The sequence below is a fragment of the Triturus cristatus genome, chromosome 6, assembly GCF_964204655.1.
Source record: "Triturus cristatus chromosome 6, aTriCri1.1, whole genome shotgun sequence".
Lineage (NCBI taxonomy): Eukaryota > Metazoa > Chordata > Amphibia > Caudata > Salamandridae > Triturus > Triturus cristatus.
Window position 1 is genome coordinate 1,295,303,518 of NC_140589.1, and position 13,723 is coordinate 1,295,317,240.

The following is a 13,723-nucleotide window of genomic DNA, read 5'->3' on the forward strand; positions in this document are numbered from 1 at the left end:
GAAACACGATCCAAACTATAACTAATATATAAAGATATATATATTCACTAAAAGAAAACAAAAGGTTACAGGGACGTTTTAGTTGGGTTCATATTTTCCACACACAAAGCCATAGAAATTTAGCAGTTATAGTTATCCTAAGTAACTATAACTCATGCCTAGGCCATGCAGTTTTCTTATCAATAATTTATATGCAAATGTTGCAGTGATATCATTAATGAAGTGATAGAAGCCATCATGAGTGATATAATATTTGAGGTAATTAGCAGTGCATGGTGAGAGCACACGTTATAGTTACGTTAGGGCACAAGTTATAGTTACTTGGGATAACTAGAACTGTTGAACTTCTATGGTTTTCTGTGTGTAACATCTGACCCTAAATATAACACCCCTGTCATCTTTGTTTTTTCAGTGAATTTCTACGGTTTTTATAGCCATTTCCTAACTATAAAGTCCCTGTAACCTTTGGTTTTGTGTGAGTGGGTGTTGTAACTCCGTAGGTGTGCAAGTGAGTGTGAGAATGGGGGGTGCTCATGGCTGTAGTAGTGGTTTTGTGGGCCTGTGAGTGGCTGTATGGATCTGTGAGTGCTTATGTGAATGTGAGTGGGTGTGTAAGTGGTTGTGTGAGTGGTTTTGTGGGGGTGTGAGTGGCTACATGGGTGAGTGATTGGCTTTGTAGGTCTGTGAAGGCATGTGGTAGTGGTTTTGTGGGGGAGTGTGATTGGTTGTGTGGATGTGCAAGCAGGTGTGTGAGTGACTGTGTGGGTCTGTGAGTGGGTGTGGTAGTGGTGTTGTGGGTCTGAGAGAGGGTGTGGTATTGTGGTTGTGAGTGGTGTGTACGTGGCTGTATGGGTATGTGTGAGTGGGTGGGTCAGTGGTTCTGTGGATGGGTGTCTGAGTGAGTTTGGAAGTGCCTGTGTGGGACTGTGAGTGGTTCTCTGAGTCAGTGAGGGGATGTGTGAGTGACTATATGGGTGTGTGACTCTGTGTATGGCTGTATGAGTAGGTTTGCGAGTGGTTGTGTGAGTGGGTGTATGTTCTTTTTTAAAATCACAGCTTCACAAGGGGGGGATCTCGCTGAGTGCTGCACTGGATCTGCGGATCCTAGTGCACGAATAATAAAATGTTTTTGGGGAATTTCTTGTCCATGAGGGGTCACTCACAGAACCCCTCCATAAGTCCCATGAGGACAGGATACCTTTATCTTGACCCCTTCTATCCAAGATTTACTTTATCACCCCAACCCCCATCAGAACGGTGTCCTGATTAAAAATGGCAGCCACAACTCCCAGGTTGCAGCCAGCCAATCAAAGCATTGCTGTTGGCATGTGGAGCCACGTCTAGTTATGCATAAGTCTTTTTTCTTTAATAACTCCGAAAACTACTAAAAAGATTTACACCAAATTGAAAGAAGCACTCCTTCTGGACCAAGATCTAGCTTTCTGCCAAATTTGGTGAAATTCGGTTCACCAGTTTGGGCTGTAGTTGTGTCCAAAATCCCTATGGGAAACTGCATGGGGAAAATGTGTTTTGGGACGCCCCCTTTTTCTCAGCCCTAATAATTAAACTGTTCACCCCGACACTTTATAGACAGCATGAAAAGTGAGTCAGCTCAGCAGTCAAGACTTACAGTCAAGTACAGTAAATTCAGTTTACACATTCCGCAAACATTTGTTGTAAAGTGATGAATACGTACTTGTTTTCACAGGATGGTATACAAAGTTGCAGAAGATGAAGGATAATGGAAGCTACTATGCATCCTACTGCCACCACTTGCATAAACTTGAACATCACTGGCAAGACCGCAAGCCAGAAGACAGAGAGCACATTTCTGAAATCATCCACCCACTTGCACATCACCTGAAGATAAAATAATGTGTGTTAAAAGCTTAAGTCAAACTCTTTTAAATTGAAACATATTGCACAATTCACACACATCACACTACTGCTCACAAAGGAGGAAATGTTTCTTACCTGTAATCCTATTTCTTGTCCAGGGCAATCCTCCTCAAAATCAAAAGCCCTATATAATAAGTGCAAGTTCTCTTTGAACAAAAAAAGTGCATATACATGGACAAATTGTGTTTGCATCCTAAAAAAGGTTATAGATGGGCAAATGTCATTTACGTTTCATTTTTAAAAAATATCTCCAATAATCAGTGCTTATGACTATTAATGAAGTACCCCTGGAAGAGAAATGCAATTTATAATAGCAGTACATAGATTTGACAGGCCTTTAAGGCTTTAAATAGTGCCTTCTAAAAGCACAATCGCTTCTATAGAATGAGCCAAAAACCAAGCCACAGAAGTCAGGGTGCACTGATTTCCACTGCCCCCACGGTCCACCATACTTCGATACAAGTGACAAAGTACAAGGTAAATGAGGGGAGTAAGAATTGAGGGATGGATGTTGAATCTGAAAGATATCAACGCTGGAGAACTGTACTTTGAGATAACTAATTTCCTGCACTAATTCTTTAATAGATGAATATGCGTGAATTAGTTTAGGAAGCAGAAGAAATCCTATACAAGTGTGACAGTAGACCATGAGAAACGAGGTTCACTTGAAAAGATGATGCGATACCTTTCCCACTGTCGACTCTCACCACCTCTGAATCCAAACAGTAGTGTCTTGACTAACTGTGGCTGCTCTTTCAAATAGCTGCTCTACATAGGTCAGTGGCAGTTTGGTGTAGAGAGCTGCTGTTGTTGTTACTACACTGCAATTACGTGGCAGAGGGTGAGAGAGACTACTGTCCATGTCACAATCCTCTGGTTGAAGAGGAGATGTACTTAAAGAGGCAAACAGCTGGCTGGTCTTTGTGACTATGCAGAGGTTACAGTACTCTTCTGCTGCACCTTTGCAGAGAACGCAGCGCCCTTTCCGCTCCTCCGGTAGCGGCTCTGAAAGTGGCTTTCAGGGTGACAGGCTCATTAAGGTAAACCCTCAATTGGAAGGAACTTCAAACTGGTGTGCAAAACTAGCTTCGTGGAATTTGAGAAAGGGGCCCTTGATTGGAAAAGTCTGCATCCCACTGACCCCTCGAAAAGGTTAGTGTTAGGAATAAACAGCCTTCAAGGAAACTTACTTAATATTCATCTAATGAACAGCATCAAACGGGTTATTCCTAAACTAGGCAGAACAGCATTCAGTTCCACAAAGGAAGAACAATCCTAATAGCCTCTTCACAAGCTCCTTTAGCATCCTTCAAGAAAAGAGGGGATGGCTGCTCCCACAAAGGGCGCCACCTTGAAACCTATTCGACTCCAAACTGGGTCACATGAAGCAGGTAATATAATATATGATGTGGCAAACACCGGGTGTAAGGCTTTTGCTGGGCACCACGTACAGAATCTCACTCATTTACCTTGATATGTTTTTATGTTGAGTTCGCTCCAGCAACCCTAGGATTTGCCTGCCTTCTGTGGAGATGTTTAAATGTGTCAATTGACTGGGAAGGACTCCCAGATAAATGGAAAAGTATATATGAAGATTTACACCTCTGCTTGAACGAACTTTTTTACCAATTTGCAATTCCTACTCAGTGCCCGCTGTACACTAGGAGACCTAGGCAAGCACAGGTTTCCAGGCTCGCCATTGAGAATGCAATTTATTATTTTTACAAGTTGTTACTTTAGCAATGAGGAATTGTACACAGTATATAATTCTGCATTCTGAAAAAACAATGGGTAAATTCATATTTCCTCTTTTGTCTTCAGGAGGAAAACATTTTCCCCAAGGAGAAAAGCCTTCGCCCTACCTCCATGCCTTTTTGCACCCTCTTGGTTAAGCCACTTCAGATATGCTGTCCAACCACAATGGAACCAAAGGGCTATTACTACTCCAGGAAAGGGGGCAAATGCTAGCCTATTCGCACACATCTGTGACCTGATCCCATCGTATAGCAATGCCATATACAGACAGGTTTATTCCTCTACCGTTTAAATAGACATGTTGAAAATGTGAGTTTCTTTGCAGAAAACAATATGGGTCATATTTTGCAACAATCTATGGTTTGTCGACTGTTTTTAGCCTGACAAAAGATAGTTGTTGAAATGCAAATTTCGAAGTGTAAACTCGTAATGAACTGTACAGTTACCTTGTAAGAATCTGGAGGCTCGGCTCTCAGAGGCGTTTCCGGTAATTTCCCAGGAGAAGGCTCTTCATCAACTGTAGTTTCCACCAGCCTGGAAAGATACTGGCTCGTAGTTTGCAGAGGCCCAAGGACATCTACTAAAACGAGAAAATGGACAAACCTATTAGTGTGCATCTCACAGGTTGAGTAAATCTAAAGTCTGTCCTTTACCAAATACAGACTATGTTCTTTTTTGATGGAGTTACAATTGTAGGCATTCTGGAAATCAACCAATAACATCAAAACTCCCAACTAAAATGCCACCAGAATCGGAGCCATATCTCACCCAATGAAACACTATCGCTAACCAAAATTGGTTCAGATTGTTGATATCCAACAACAGCCAGCCTGGTGTCTTCATTTGGGCTGGAACCATTGCTATGGCACCCAGTATTTATTGATATCTTGGAAGCAATGAAGTTTCACCCAGTTTAATAACTGTTCACAGATTGGTATTGGGCAATTTGAGTCTACTCGTGGTGGAACAAAAAGAATCCATTTCACCCCCTACCTGATTATGTGTGGTTATTGATGACTGGCATGGAATCGGGGCGGGCTGCTTTCTCAGTGGAATCCGAGGATCTTTTTCTACGGGAGGTATAGACTCGGGGGTGAAGAATTAGGTACTTGCCTTCGGTAATGATATTTATGATGGATACTCTGATTACTTCCAGATTCCTCACCTCTTGAAATTCTCTCAGGCACCACAGGGGATCTGGAAAAGTTGAAATAGCTCTCCTACAATGGCAGGTGGCGCCTCAGCTCCTGCTCTACTTCGGTGTCTCCATGGAAGTTACATCACAAAGCCAATATGGTGCCATCCTGTGACTTTGACATCAGTTCCCATCCCTTTTTTCCATGCCTTGAGAGGTGTAAGGAGTGACTAAATTGGAAGGAATGCAGTGCACTGGGAACATTATTAAAAATACAAAATGGCTTCTCAGAGCTGTGGGAGATGTGGGGGGGGGGGCAAGTGTTGAGGAATCTGCAAGTATATAGAGTATTCACCAGAAATATTACTATAGGTAAGTAAGAAAAATACCATTACTATAGGTAAATTATTTATTCTTCTGACGGATACTCCTACTTGCATATTCCTGACCTTGTATCAATACAAAAGCAGTACTCTACGGGAGGAGGGAATTCAATTTAGAAACTTGCAATACATACACTAAAAGACATCCATTCCTGCAAGTCCCGGGCAGAGGCAATACTGTCTGGCAAGCAAAAGAACATTATCCCTCATTACAGTCTAACCACTTCTCGGTTGGGAACGCTCCTGGACGACGCCTAATGCATGGCTTTTGCCACAGCAACGTCAGCCTGATACCCCCAACAATACAGAACATTTATTTATATATTTATCATTATTTTATTTTCATGTGTTTTTTTTTTTTACTTTGCATCAGGAGATCAGTCTGTTCCTGGGCTGTCTTGTCTCCCAAGGACCGATATATCCACTGAGATTTGGTCGACAAGACGTTGTGAAGATAAAACAATGTGAAAGTCAAAATCCTGGAAGCTGTCAGCATGGTGCATTCCACCTCATTTTCCTTGTTTGGTAAGACACGGAAACCAAAGAGTATGGAAAGAAGAAGCAGTCTGCTTTACAAACGCCAACATGTTGGCTGGAATTAAATAAATGGTGTATACACCGTCAAAACCTGTAGCTCAAAAACAAGATAAACATGTGGAAGAAGTTGTGGCCTAATAGCCAGAGCTACCAAATTTGGAATAGGGTACTAGATGTCTGTATGTCTGAGAGAGTGTGTGTGTGAGAGAGTGTGTATGTGAGTGTGTGTGTGTGTGTGTGTGTGTGTGTGTGTGTGTGTGAGAGAGAGAGAGAGAGAGAGAGAGTGTGTGTGTGAGTGTGAGTGTGTGTGTGTGAGAATGTGTGTGTTTGTGTGAGAATATGTGTGTGAGAGAATGTGTGTGTGTGAGAAAATGTGTGTGTGTGAGAAAATGTGTGTGTGTGAGAAAATGTGTGTGTGTGAGAAAATGTGAGTGTGTGAGAGAATGTGAGTGTGTGTGCGCGTGCGTGTGTGACAGACAGTGTGAGAGAGGGTGAGTGTGTGTGTGTGTCTGTGTACACGCAATCATAAAGTAGAAAAGTCATAAATTGTAGGTGGGCCAAAAACAAGAACTCATCAGAACAAGGCATCACTGAGGCCAGAGAAATATTGAAGAGCATGTCCATAAGTGAATGCTCGACATCACTCAAGAATCCGGTGGATCAGATCCAAGCATGGCACCTAAGAACTATGCTGGCCCCAACTGGTCTAATCAGGCAGTCAGTAGTATTCAGGCACAACTTGATGGATTTCCTCATCATGTCTCTGCCATTCTGGACGAGATGTTCGACATTTGGGCATACATCACTTGGGATGGAGGGCAAGATGTTCACCACCATGTCCCACAATAGGTTGGTATATCTTCCCAGGAGGCAGCTTGTGTTGATGGACCGGACGGCAAGGCTGGCAGAAGAGAACATCTGTTTGGGGCTGAACTTGTGATCTATTGGGATAATTGAAAACACAATTGGGTTCTGATGACCAGTGGACGCCTTTATCACCAAGCTTTCTGGTGACGGGTGTTGCAATAGGAAGGCTGGATTCCCTTATGCAGGGTTATGCTACTTTGCAATTTTATTATTGACTGGAGGGCACGATCCTGGTTTTGCCAAAGTGCCCAACAATTAGCCCATGAGGAGCTCATTAAATGGTAGCAGGAGCTCAGTGTTAGTCTGTTTGGAGTGAAGCAATTTTGTTAGTATTTTTTTCTTGTCCTCTGTGGTAGGCAAGGTTAAGACTAAGCCTTAGCTGTTCTCCTTATAATTGTGGCAAAAGAGGCAAACTTCTCAGTTGCCAATGAGGGAGAGGAGAGCATAGGCTAGCATCAGGGGAAGTTCCTAAGACACTGGCATCCTGTAAATCCACAAATTTGATTTTGTCCTCATAAATGAGAGTGGAACTATGGTCATTGTTTGAAAAGCACGTTGGCATTGCAGGAGTGACTCGGGTTCGGAATGAGAGTAAAGGTGAGGTTGGCGTGATGTCTGTGGAAGTCACTGCAGGTTAACCTGAGTCTGAAATGACTATTGGCTCCTCCTCCATCGTCAATGCTCAGCGGTGCAGCATGGAAAGAGACACCGTGTAGGAAATTGCTGCAGAGTCTGAAACTGGAACTGGCTTTGAGACAAGGTAGTGTGGCACAGTCGAGGGCAGACCTGCCAGCAGGAACTCTTCTGGAGGCCACCTCAGTTTCTTGGGGCCCAAAGTCACGCAAGGGGATCCTAAGGAGTACCGATAATGTGCTCTAATGTGTGCCTAAATTCCTGAATATGTTAAGGTTTGCTCCTCGGGCCTGAAAAGCCAGGCCTAATCGGGAGGAGGGCCGGAACCAGTTCCTGAGTCGGAGATAGGAAGTTTGTGGCCTCACAATACCTTGAGCGTAACAAGACTCCAAATGGTGCGAGCGGTTGGACTAAGGGGAGCCGCGTTTGGACTATTTATGTTTTGTATTTTTTTGTACTTACCCTAGGAACTCAATTTGGACAATGATTGGTTCCAAGATCGTCCCAGGGAGCAGGAGCATGCCCGCGCCATTGACTGAATTTTTCAGCTTCCTTTAATGCTCCATGACTGAGTTTGACTTCCCGGTCACAGATGGCCTTTGGGTTCATCTTAGTGCACTTATCGCACAAAACTGAGTCGTGTATGAAGCCCACACACCAGAGACAGACCTTGTGGGAGTCCATTGCTGACATCTGTTTGTGACTAACTTTACATGCCTCGAATCCTATGGCTTTACGATGGGGGACATATCCCTTGCACACTGAAAACATTTTAGAAGAAAAAAAAAGTCTGTCAAGACTGACAGACTCGAGGGAGCAAGCACCAGAGCCACACCAGAAGACACAGACAAAAACTGATGTCAGTGCACAGAGGTGGCCATAATTTAGTACCTAACATCAAATATGGAGCGGGAACAGAACCAATGCGGAACTGGACAATGCCACAAACCAGTGCGTAAGAGTTGCTTTGAAAATGTTCCAGATAAAGTTTTACACCTGTGACAATTAAAAATGCAAGGGACCTGCAGTTAAAAATCTCTATCAGAACTTGTTCTTTTCCTGGATACTTCCAACCACAGATTCCTCAACTTACCATACCATAGTAGTACCTTCCCAGATGGTGAGTGTGTGAACTGGCTCAAACTAAAACGTCCTGCTGGAATGAGAGGGCAAAATGCTCCTCTCAAAGGACCTGACAGTTGAAGCAGTATGGCTTCATCAACGTAAATACAGCTGCCTGACAATTGTCCAGGACAGTCAACTTGCATGCCACGCAGTGGTAGCACTTTTGGCTCAGACGGAATGAGTCCATAAACACTCTGGAGGCTGCTTGTTAACTAATGTGCAGCAGGTTTAATGCAGGGAAAAATCGATTGGGAGATGGTCCATTTTTGCACCGACATGCCCTTTGCCCTGGAGAAACCCACATATCATCCACCTGATGATCTTTGGTGCAATCTATGGAAAAGCTTAGTGCTCTCTTGTGGTCCAAACAATGAAATCTCCCTTCCTCCCTGGAGGGATGAGTTTGAGAAAAGAATGATGGAAGGGTGACAGCCTGTCTGATATGGAACAGAGGGACTACTTTTGGTAGAAATGAAGCTCTGGTCTTCAACACTAACTTATCTGGGAAGAATGTTGTATATGGTGGGTTAACAGAGAACCCCTACAGGTCTCTGAAAAGAAGACGACAACGGAGGTATGGAGGAGCTTCTTTATTCACGTCCAGCTGAACAGTCAACCCGGCAGCAACTGCCGTACATGTCCATTCCACGTTCCCTGCACGGAACCTACATTCCAGGTTCCGCGCAAGGAACCCGGTTAGCACACCCAACACACCCCCCTCCCTGCACAAAAAAAAACAGCACCCCTCATTACATGAAAACAATCACAACACCTCCTTAAAACTGCATTGATCACAAAATACAGGAAATTAAAATCTAATATAGTCCTGTACTTTGACGGGGGATGACCTAGCTCTGGCAGGAAGAAATCTAATCCTCAAAAGACCTTGTTGAGGAGCAAGGTTGCTCCCAGACGCACGATCCCTAGGAATATTAATGCTAGGAGCTGGAGTTGCACCATGAGTGTTGACACCAAATTTGTTTTTCACAAACTCAACCTTCGGCTTAGGCACAACTGAAACAGCAGACTTATTCCAAACCTTACCATTTTCCAGAACAACCACATGATCCCTCACCTTACTGACCTTAACAGGGGCAGAAAATCGGGAAAAACCCTTGCGAACGAGCACTGGTTTCTTAATTCTTACCCAGTCTCCTTGACACACCGAAGACTGCTTAAGACAATTGGATCCGTACTTGGCTTGAGTCGCAGCTCTGACATCAGCTACCATACCTAATCTTTGTGAATCTACCTCCTTCCTTAACATCCAATCTTTGTTAAGTTTGGAACCCGCAACTCTACCTCTCAGCAAGGTAAATGGAGACATTCCAGTACTGTAGTGTGGAGTAGTTCTTATTGCCCATAGCATGTCCGAAATCACTAACTTCCAATCAAGACCATTTATGGAGGCCAACTGTAGCTGCTCTTTGATAACACGATTAAAACGCTCAACTAACCCATTACTACGTGGATGGTAAAGAGAGGTGAGTATATGTTTAATGCCATGCTTCTTCAGAAAATCTTGCATTTCAGCAGACACCAACTGGGTACCATTGTCAGTTACTAATTCCTCCGGGAATCCCTCATGAAGAAAAACCTCCATAAGAAATTTGATAATGATAGCAGAATTAATTCCATCCACAAACCTAATTTCTGGCCACTTGGACATGTAATCAATTAAAACTAGCACATACTTGGGAGAAGTCCCTAAGCCACTGAATGGACCAGCCACATCAAAAGCCAGTTTGCACCAAGGTGATTCTTTGACAGGAATAGGACTGACAGAGGATGGACAGGTTACCTGAGTTTTATCACTCAATACACACGCACCACAATCTCTAACACAGTGTTCGATGGACCTGTCAACACCCGGCCACCAAAAATCTTCCCTCACCCTCCGCTTCATCGCCCGAATACCCAAATGGCCTTCGTGGGCTAAGTCTAAAACCTTATTGCGTAATGATAACCAGTAACCCACCCCTGCGCAAAATTCCATCAACCAGAGACAACTCATCACTAACTCTCATATAGGGAGTTAACTCCGAAGGAATAGTAGTACTGTTGGGCCAACCCAGAGTTACAAAGTCCATCACCCTACTGAGCTCAACGTCCTCAGAAATGGCAAGTTTCCAATCAACTTCAGATAAGGCAGCTCCCGTATCAGCTATAGTGCTGACCGCACACACCATCTCCAAATGATCATTTTCAGGTTCAACAACATTTTCAGAAAGAGGCAACCTTGACAAGCAATCAGCCACGCAATTCTTTACACCAGCAACATATTCTAAACGATAATTGAATTCGTTGAGTCTGTACTGCCATTTAGCAATACGAGGCGTTGCTCTACCCCCACCTTTGGTGGTAAAAAGATCCACCAAAGGTTTGTGGTCAGTCCTGAGAACAAAATCATTGCCCCACAAGAAATTGCGAAAATACTGTACACCCCACCATAGAGCCAAAGCTTCTTTTTCAATGGTAGAATAGGTCCCTTCGGCACCACGGAGTGTTCTGGAAGCGAAGGCAATGATTTCTTCCCTATTGTCCGATCTTTTTTGCATTAAAACAGCACCAAGTCCCACATTACTGGCATCGGTGGCGACAATGCATTGATCATTGATGTTGAATAGTTTAACTGGCTGTGCTTGTACAATTGCTTCTTTCAACAACTTGAAATCAGACGCACACTGATCAGACCATACATATTTCACATTTTTCTTAAGAAGACCACGCAGACATACAGTTCTATCAGAAAAGTTAGCTACAAATTTTGCGTAGTACTCAACTAGCCCCAGAAAAGAACGTAGTTGATCCCTGTTCTTAGGTTCAGGTGCATTTTGAATGGCATCTAGTAGTCTCATTTTAGGTTCAACTCCTCTAGCAGAGATGTGGTGACCCAGGTAATCTACCCCTTCTTGAAGAAATTTGCATTTGTCTTTTCTTAATGTTAACTCACTAGACTTAACAATTTCTAGTCCGTGCTTGACTCTGGCATTGTGCTCCTGTATGGTCTTCCCGTGAATAAGAATGTCGTCCTGAAAGAACACGACTCCCGCAGTGCTCTTGAACAGGTTTCCCATGAGACGTTGGAACACTGTGGAAGCCGATGCCAAACCAAACGGCATACGTAAATAGCGGAACGCCCCATCAGGAGTTACAAATGACGTGAGATGTCTCGAGTCTTTGCACAGTTCAATTTGATGGTAAGCAGAAGATATGTCAAGAGAAGAAAAGTACTTAGCACCCTCCAAGGTTGACAACATCTCATTAATGTTCGGTAGAGGTTGACGGTCCACCCATATACAAGCATTCAGATCGCGCAAGTCCACACACATCCTAAGAGACTTATCTGCTTTGCGCACTAAAACAATAGGTGACAACCACTCAGACCCTTCTATGGATTCAATCACCCCCATAGCACATAACCGTTCCAACTCTCGTCTCAACTCACTGCGCATGCTAAGCGGTACCTTTCGCACTTTGTGCGTAACAGCCCTAGCACCTTCTTTAAGAACAATGTGGTGTTGGAATCCTTTAAGTTTGCCTAACTTTCAATTAAAAACTTCAGGGTAATTTTGAATCCAATCATTCTCAACATGCAAATCAGTCGTGGTAGTATGCACAGAAGAAACATCAGGCAGACTAGCATAGTATTGTTTAGCTTCCCGTTTGGATAAAACCATGTCTGCATGATTGGGATCGAGGATGATTCCTAGTTCACCTTGTTCATGCCATCCTAACAAATTAGCACCTTCTTCCACGATGAATACAGTACTATAAATACAATCACCCTTGAATTCTAAGTTCCCCTTAAATTTGCCTAAAACCTCCACTCTTTTGCCACCAAAGCAAAAATCCTTATACTTGAGTGAGCTACAGGGATGTCGCCCAAACTTTTAAAATCCTCGACACTGATAAGAGTAAAAGGGGAACCAGAATCGGCAAGAAAATTAATGCCCTTCCCGTTCAAACATATAGTGCACACAGGAGTTTTCCTTCTTTGACCCTCTCCAATGGAAGCTATGTCTACAACACCCTCTTCTTGTATAGATGACGAAGATAACATCAATAATTCATAACTTTCATCATTTTCATACTGATGCACACAGTCCTCTTCTATGGCCCTTACAGTACGTGGGGGTACCTTGTGGGCTATAGTTGCCTTGCACATACGTGCCAAATGCCCCTTCTTCCCGCATTTGAAGCAAGTCTGGTTTATGGCAAAACAAAACTTAAAATTTCCCAGATGAGAGGCACTGCTGCAACGATAGCATGAAGGATGTTGTCCTTCAGCTCTCGTTTTCGGGCAATTAGGCACAGATGGTACACGGGAAACATTAGTTTTGGTGCCCCTGAATGGTTTGTTAGAAGCTTTTGTAGTAACTAGCTTGACTTCGGACCGAGATGTAGTATCAGATGTTGATGCAGGTGTATTTAACTCTTTCATACAGAATTGAGAATGCTCAACACTCTTCGCTAAGATAAGGGCAGTCTCTAAATCAGGATCATCTGAGGATAAAAGTTTCTGTTGAACCTTCTTATCACATGTGCGTTCAATCAGCTGATCACGAATAATTTCATCACGAAATTCCCTGTAATTGCACTCGACAGCCAAAATTCTGAGAGCAGCAACAAAGTCATCTATAGATTCGCCAGGCATCTGTGTGCGTTGCAAAAATTTATGACGCTCCAGAACTACATTGCGCTTAGGATTGAATCTTTTATCAGGAGTTTTTATTAACGAAGCATAGTCATCAACGATTAGTGAATCGCCATCTTCACCTCCGCTGGTGCACGTCCAAACCGACTCCAGAGGTAGAGTTTGCAAAATCGACCTGGCCTCAGCACCTAAATTGTACACCAGTAAAGCTTTTTTTTTTTTTTTTAAGTGAAAGTATCACCATCAATTGCCTCTAGGTAAGCTTCGAATGTATCCTTCCATTGTTGCCATAGCATAGGAGGAGGACCAGGTGACTGTAAAAACGGAGGTGGAGCAACAACGTTATCCATTGATAATCTTGCGTGGGCGAGTTGCTGCCACTTTAAAATAACCACAGTACAACAAACTTGGCCTTCTTCCTCCTATTGAAACTGACGAAAAAAATTGCGCTTGGAATAACCATGCGGTTATTTCCCTGTACGATCTTCAATTAAAACGCCTGCCTTGAAGCGCACAACAGTTGCCAAGGCAACGGTAAACAATGAGGCGGACTCGAGGAGCACTCGCGATGACGCTCACCATGACGCCGCGCGTCGATATACGCGCCGAAGAGATTAAGTAAAAACTCAAGTGCCACAACAGGAAAGCGATGGGAAATACTTAAATCAAACGCCTCACCAGGTGAAGATCGTCAGCAGGCGCAACACAGGAAGAATGCCGGGTCCAACGACT

The 13,723-nt window shown here is 43.5% G+C and overlaps 1 protein-coding gene across 2 annotated transcripts in view; it reads right to left on the reverse strand.

The window, feature by feature from the left end:
- Positions 1-13,723, reverse strand: part of GINM1 (glycosylated integral membrane protein 1) — a 185,834-nt gene that overhangs the window by 35,450 nt on the left and 136,661 nt on the right. Inside the window, exons 6-7 of one of the 2 annotated variants that reach the window (XM_085612251.1) lie at positions 4,101-4,231; positions 1,697-1,860 (exon numbers count right to left, since the gene is read on the reverse strand). In XM_085612251.1, the coding sequence (XP_085468377.1) occupies positions 1,697-1,860; positions 4,101-4,231 (295 nt within the window). Of the gene's footprint in view, positions 1-1,696; positions 1,861-4,100; positions 4,235-13,723 lie in introns of both variants that reach the window. The other variant, XM_085612252.1, reaches the window with a different exon arrangement.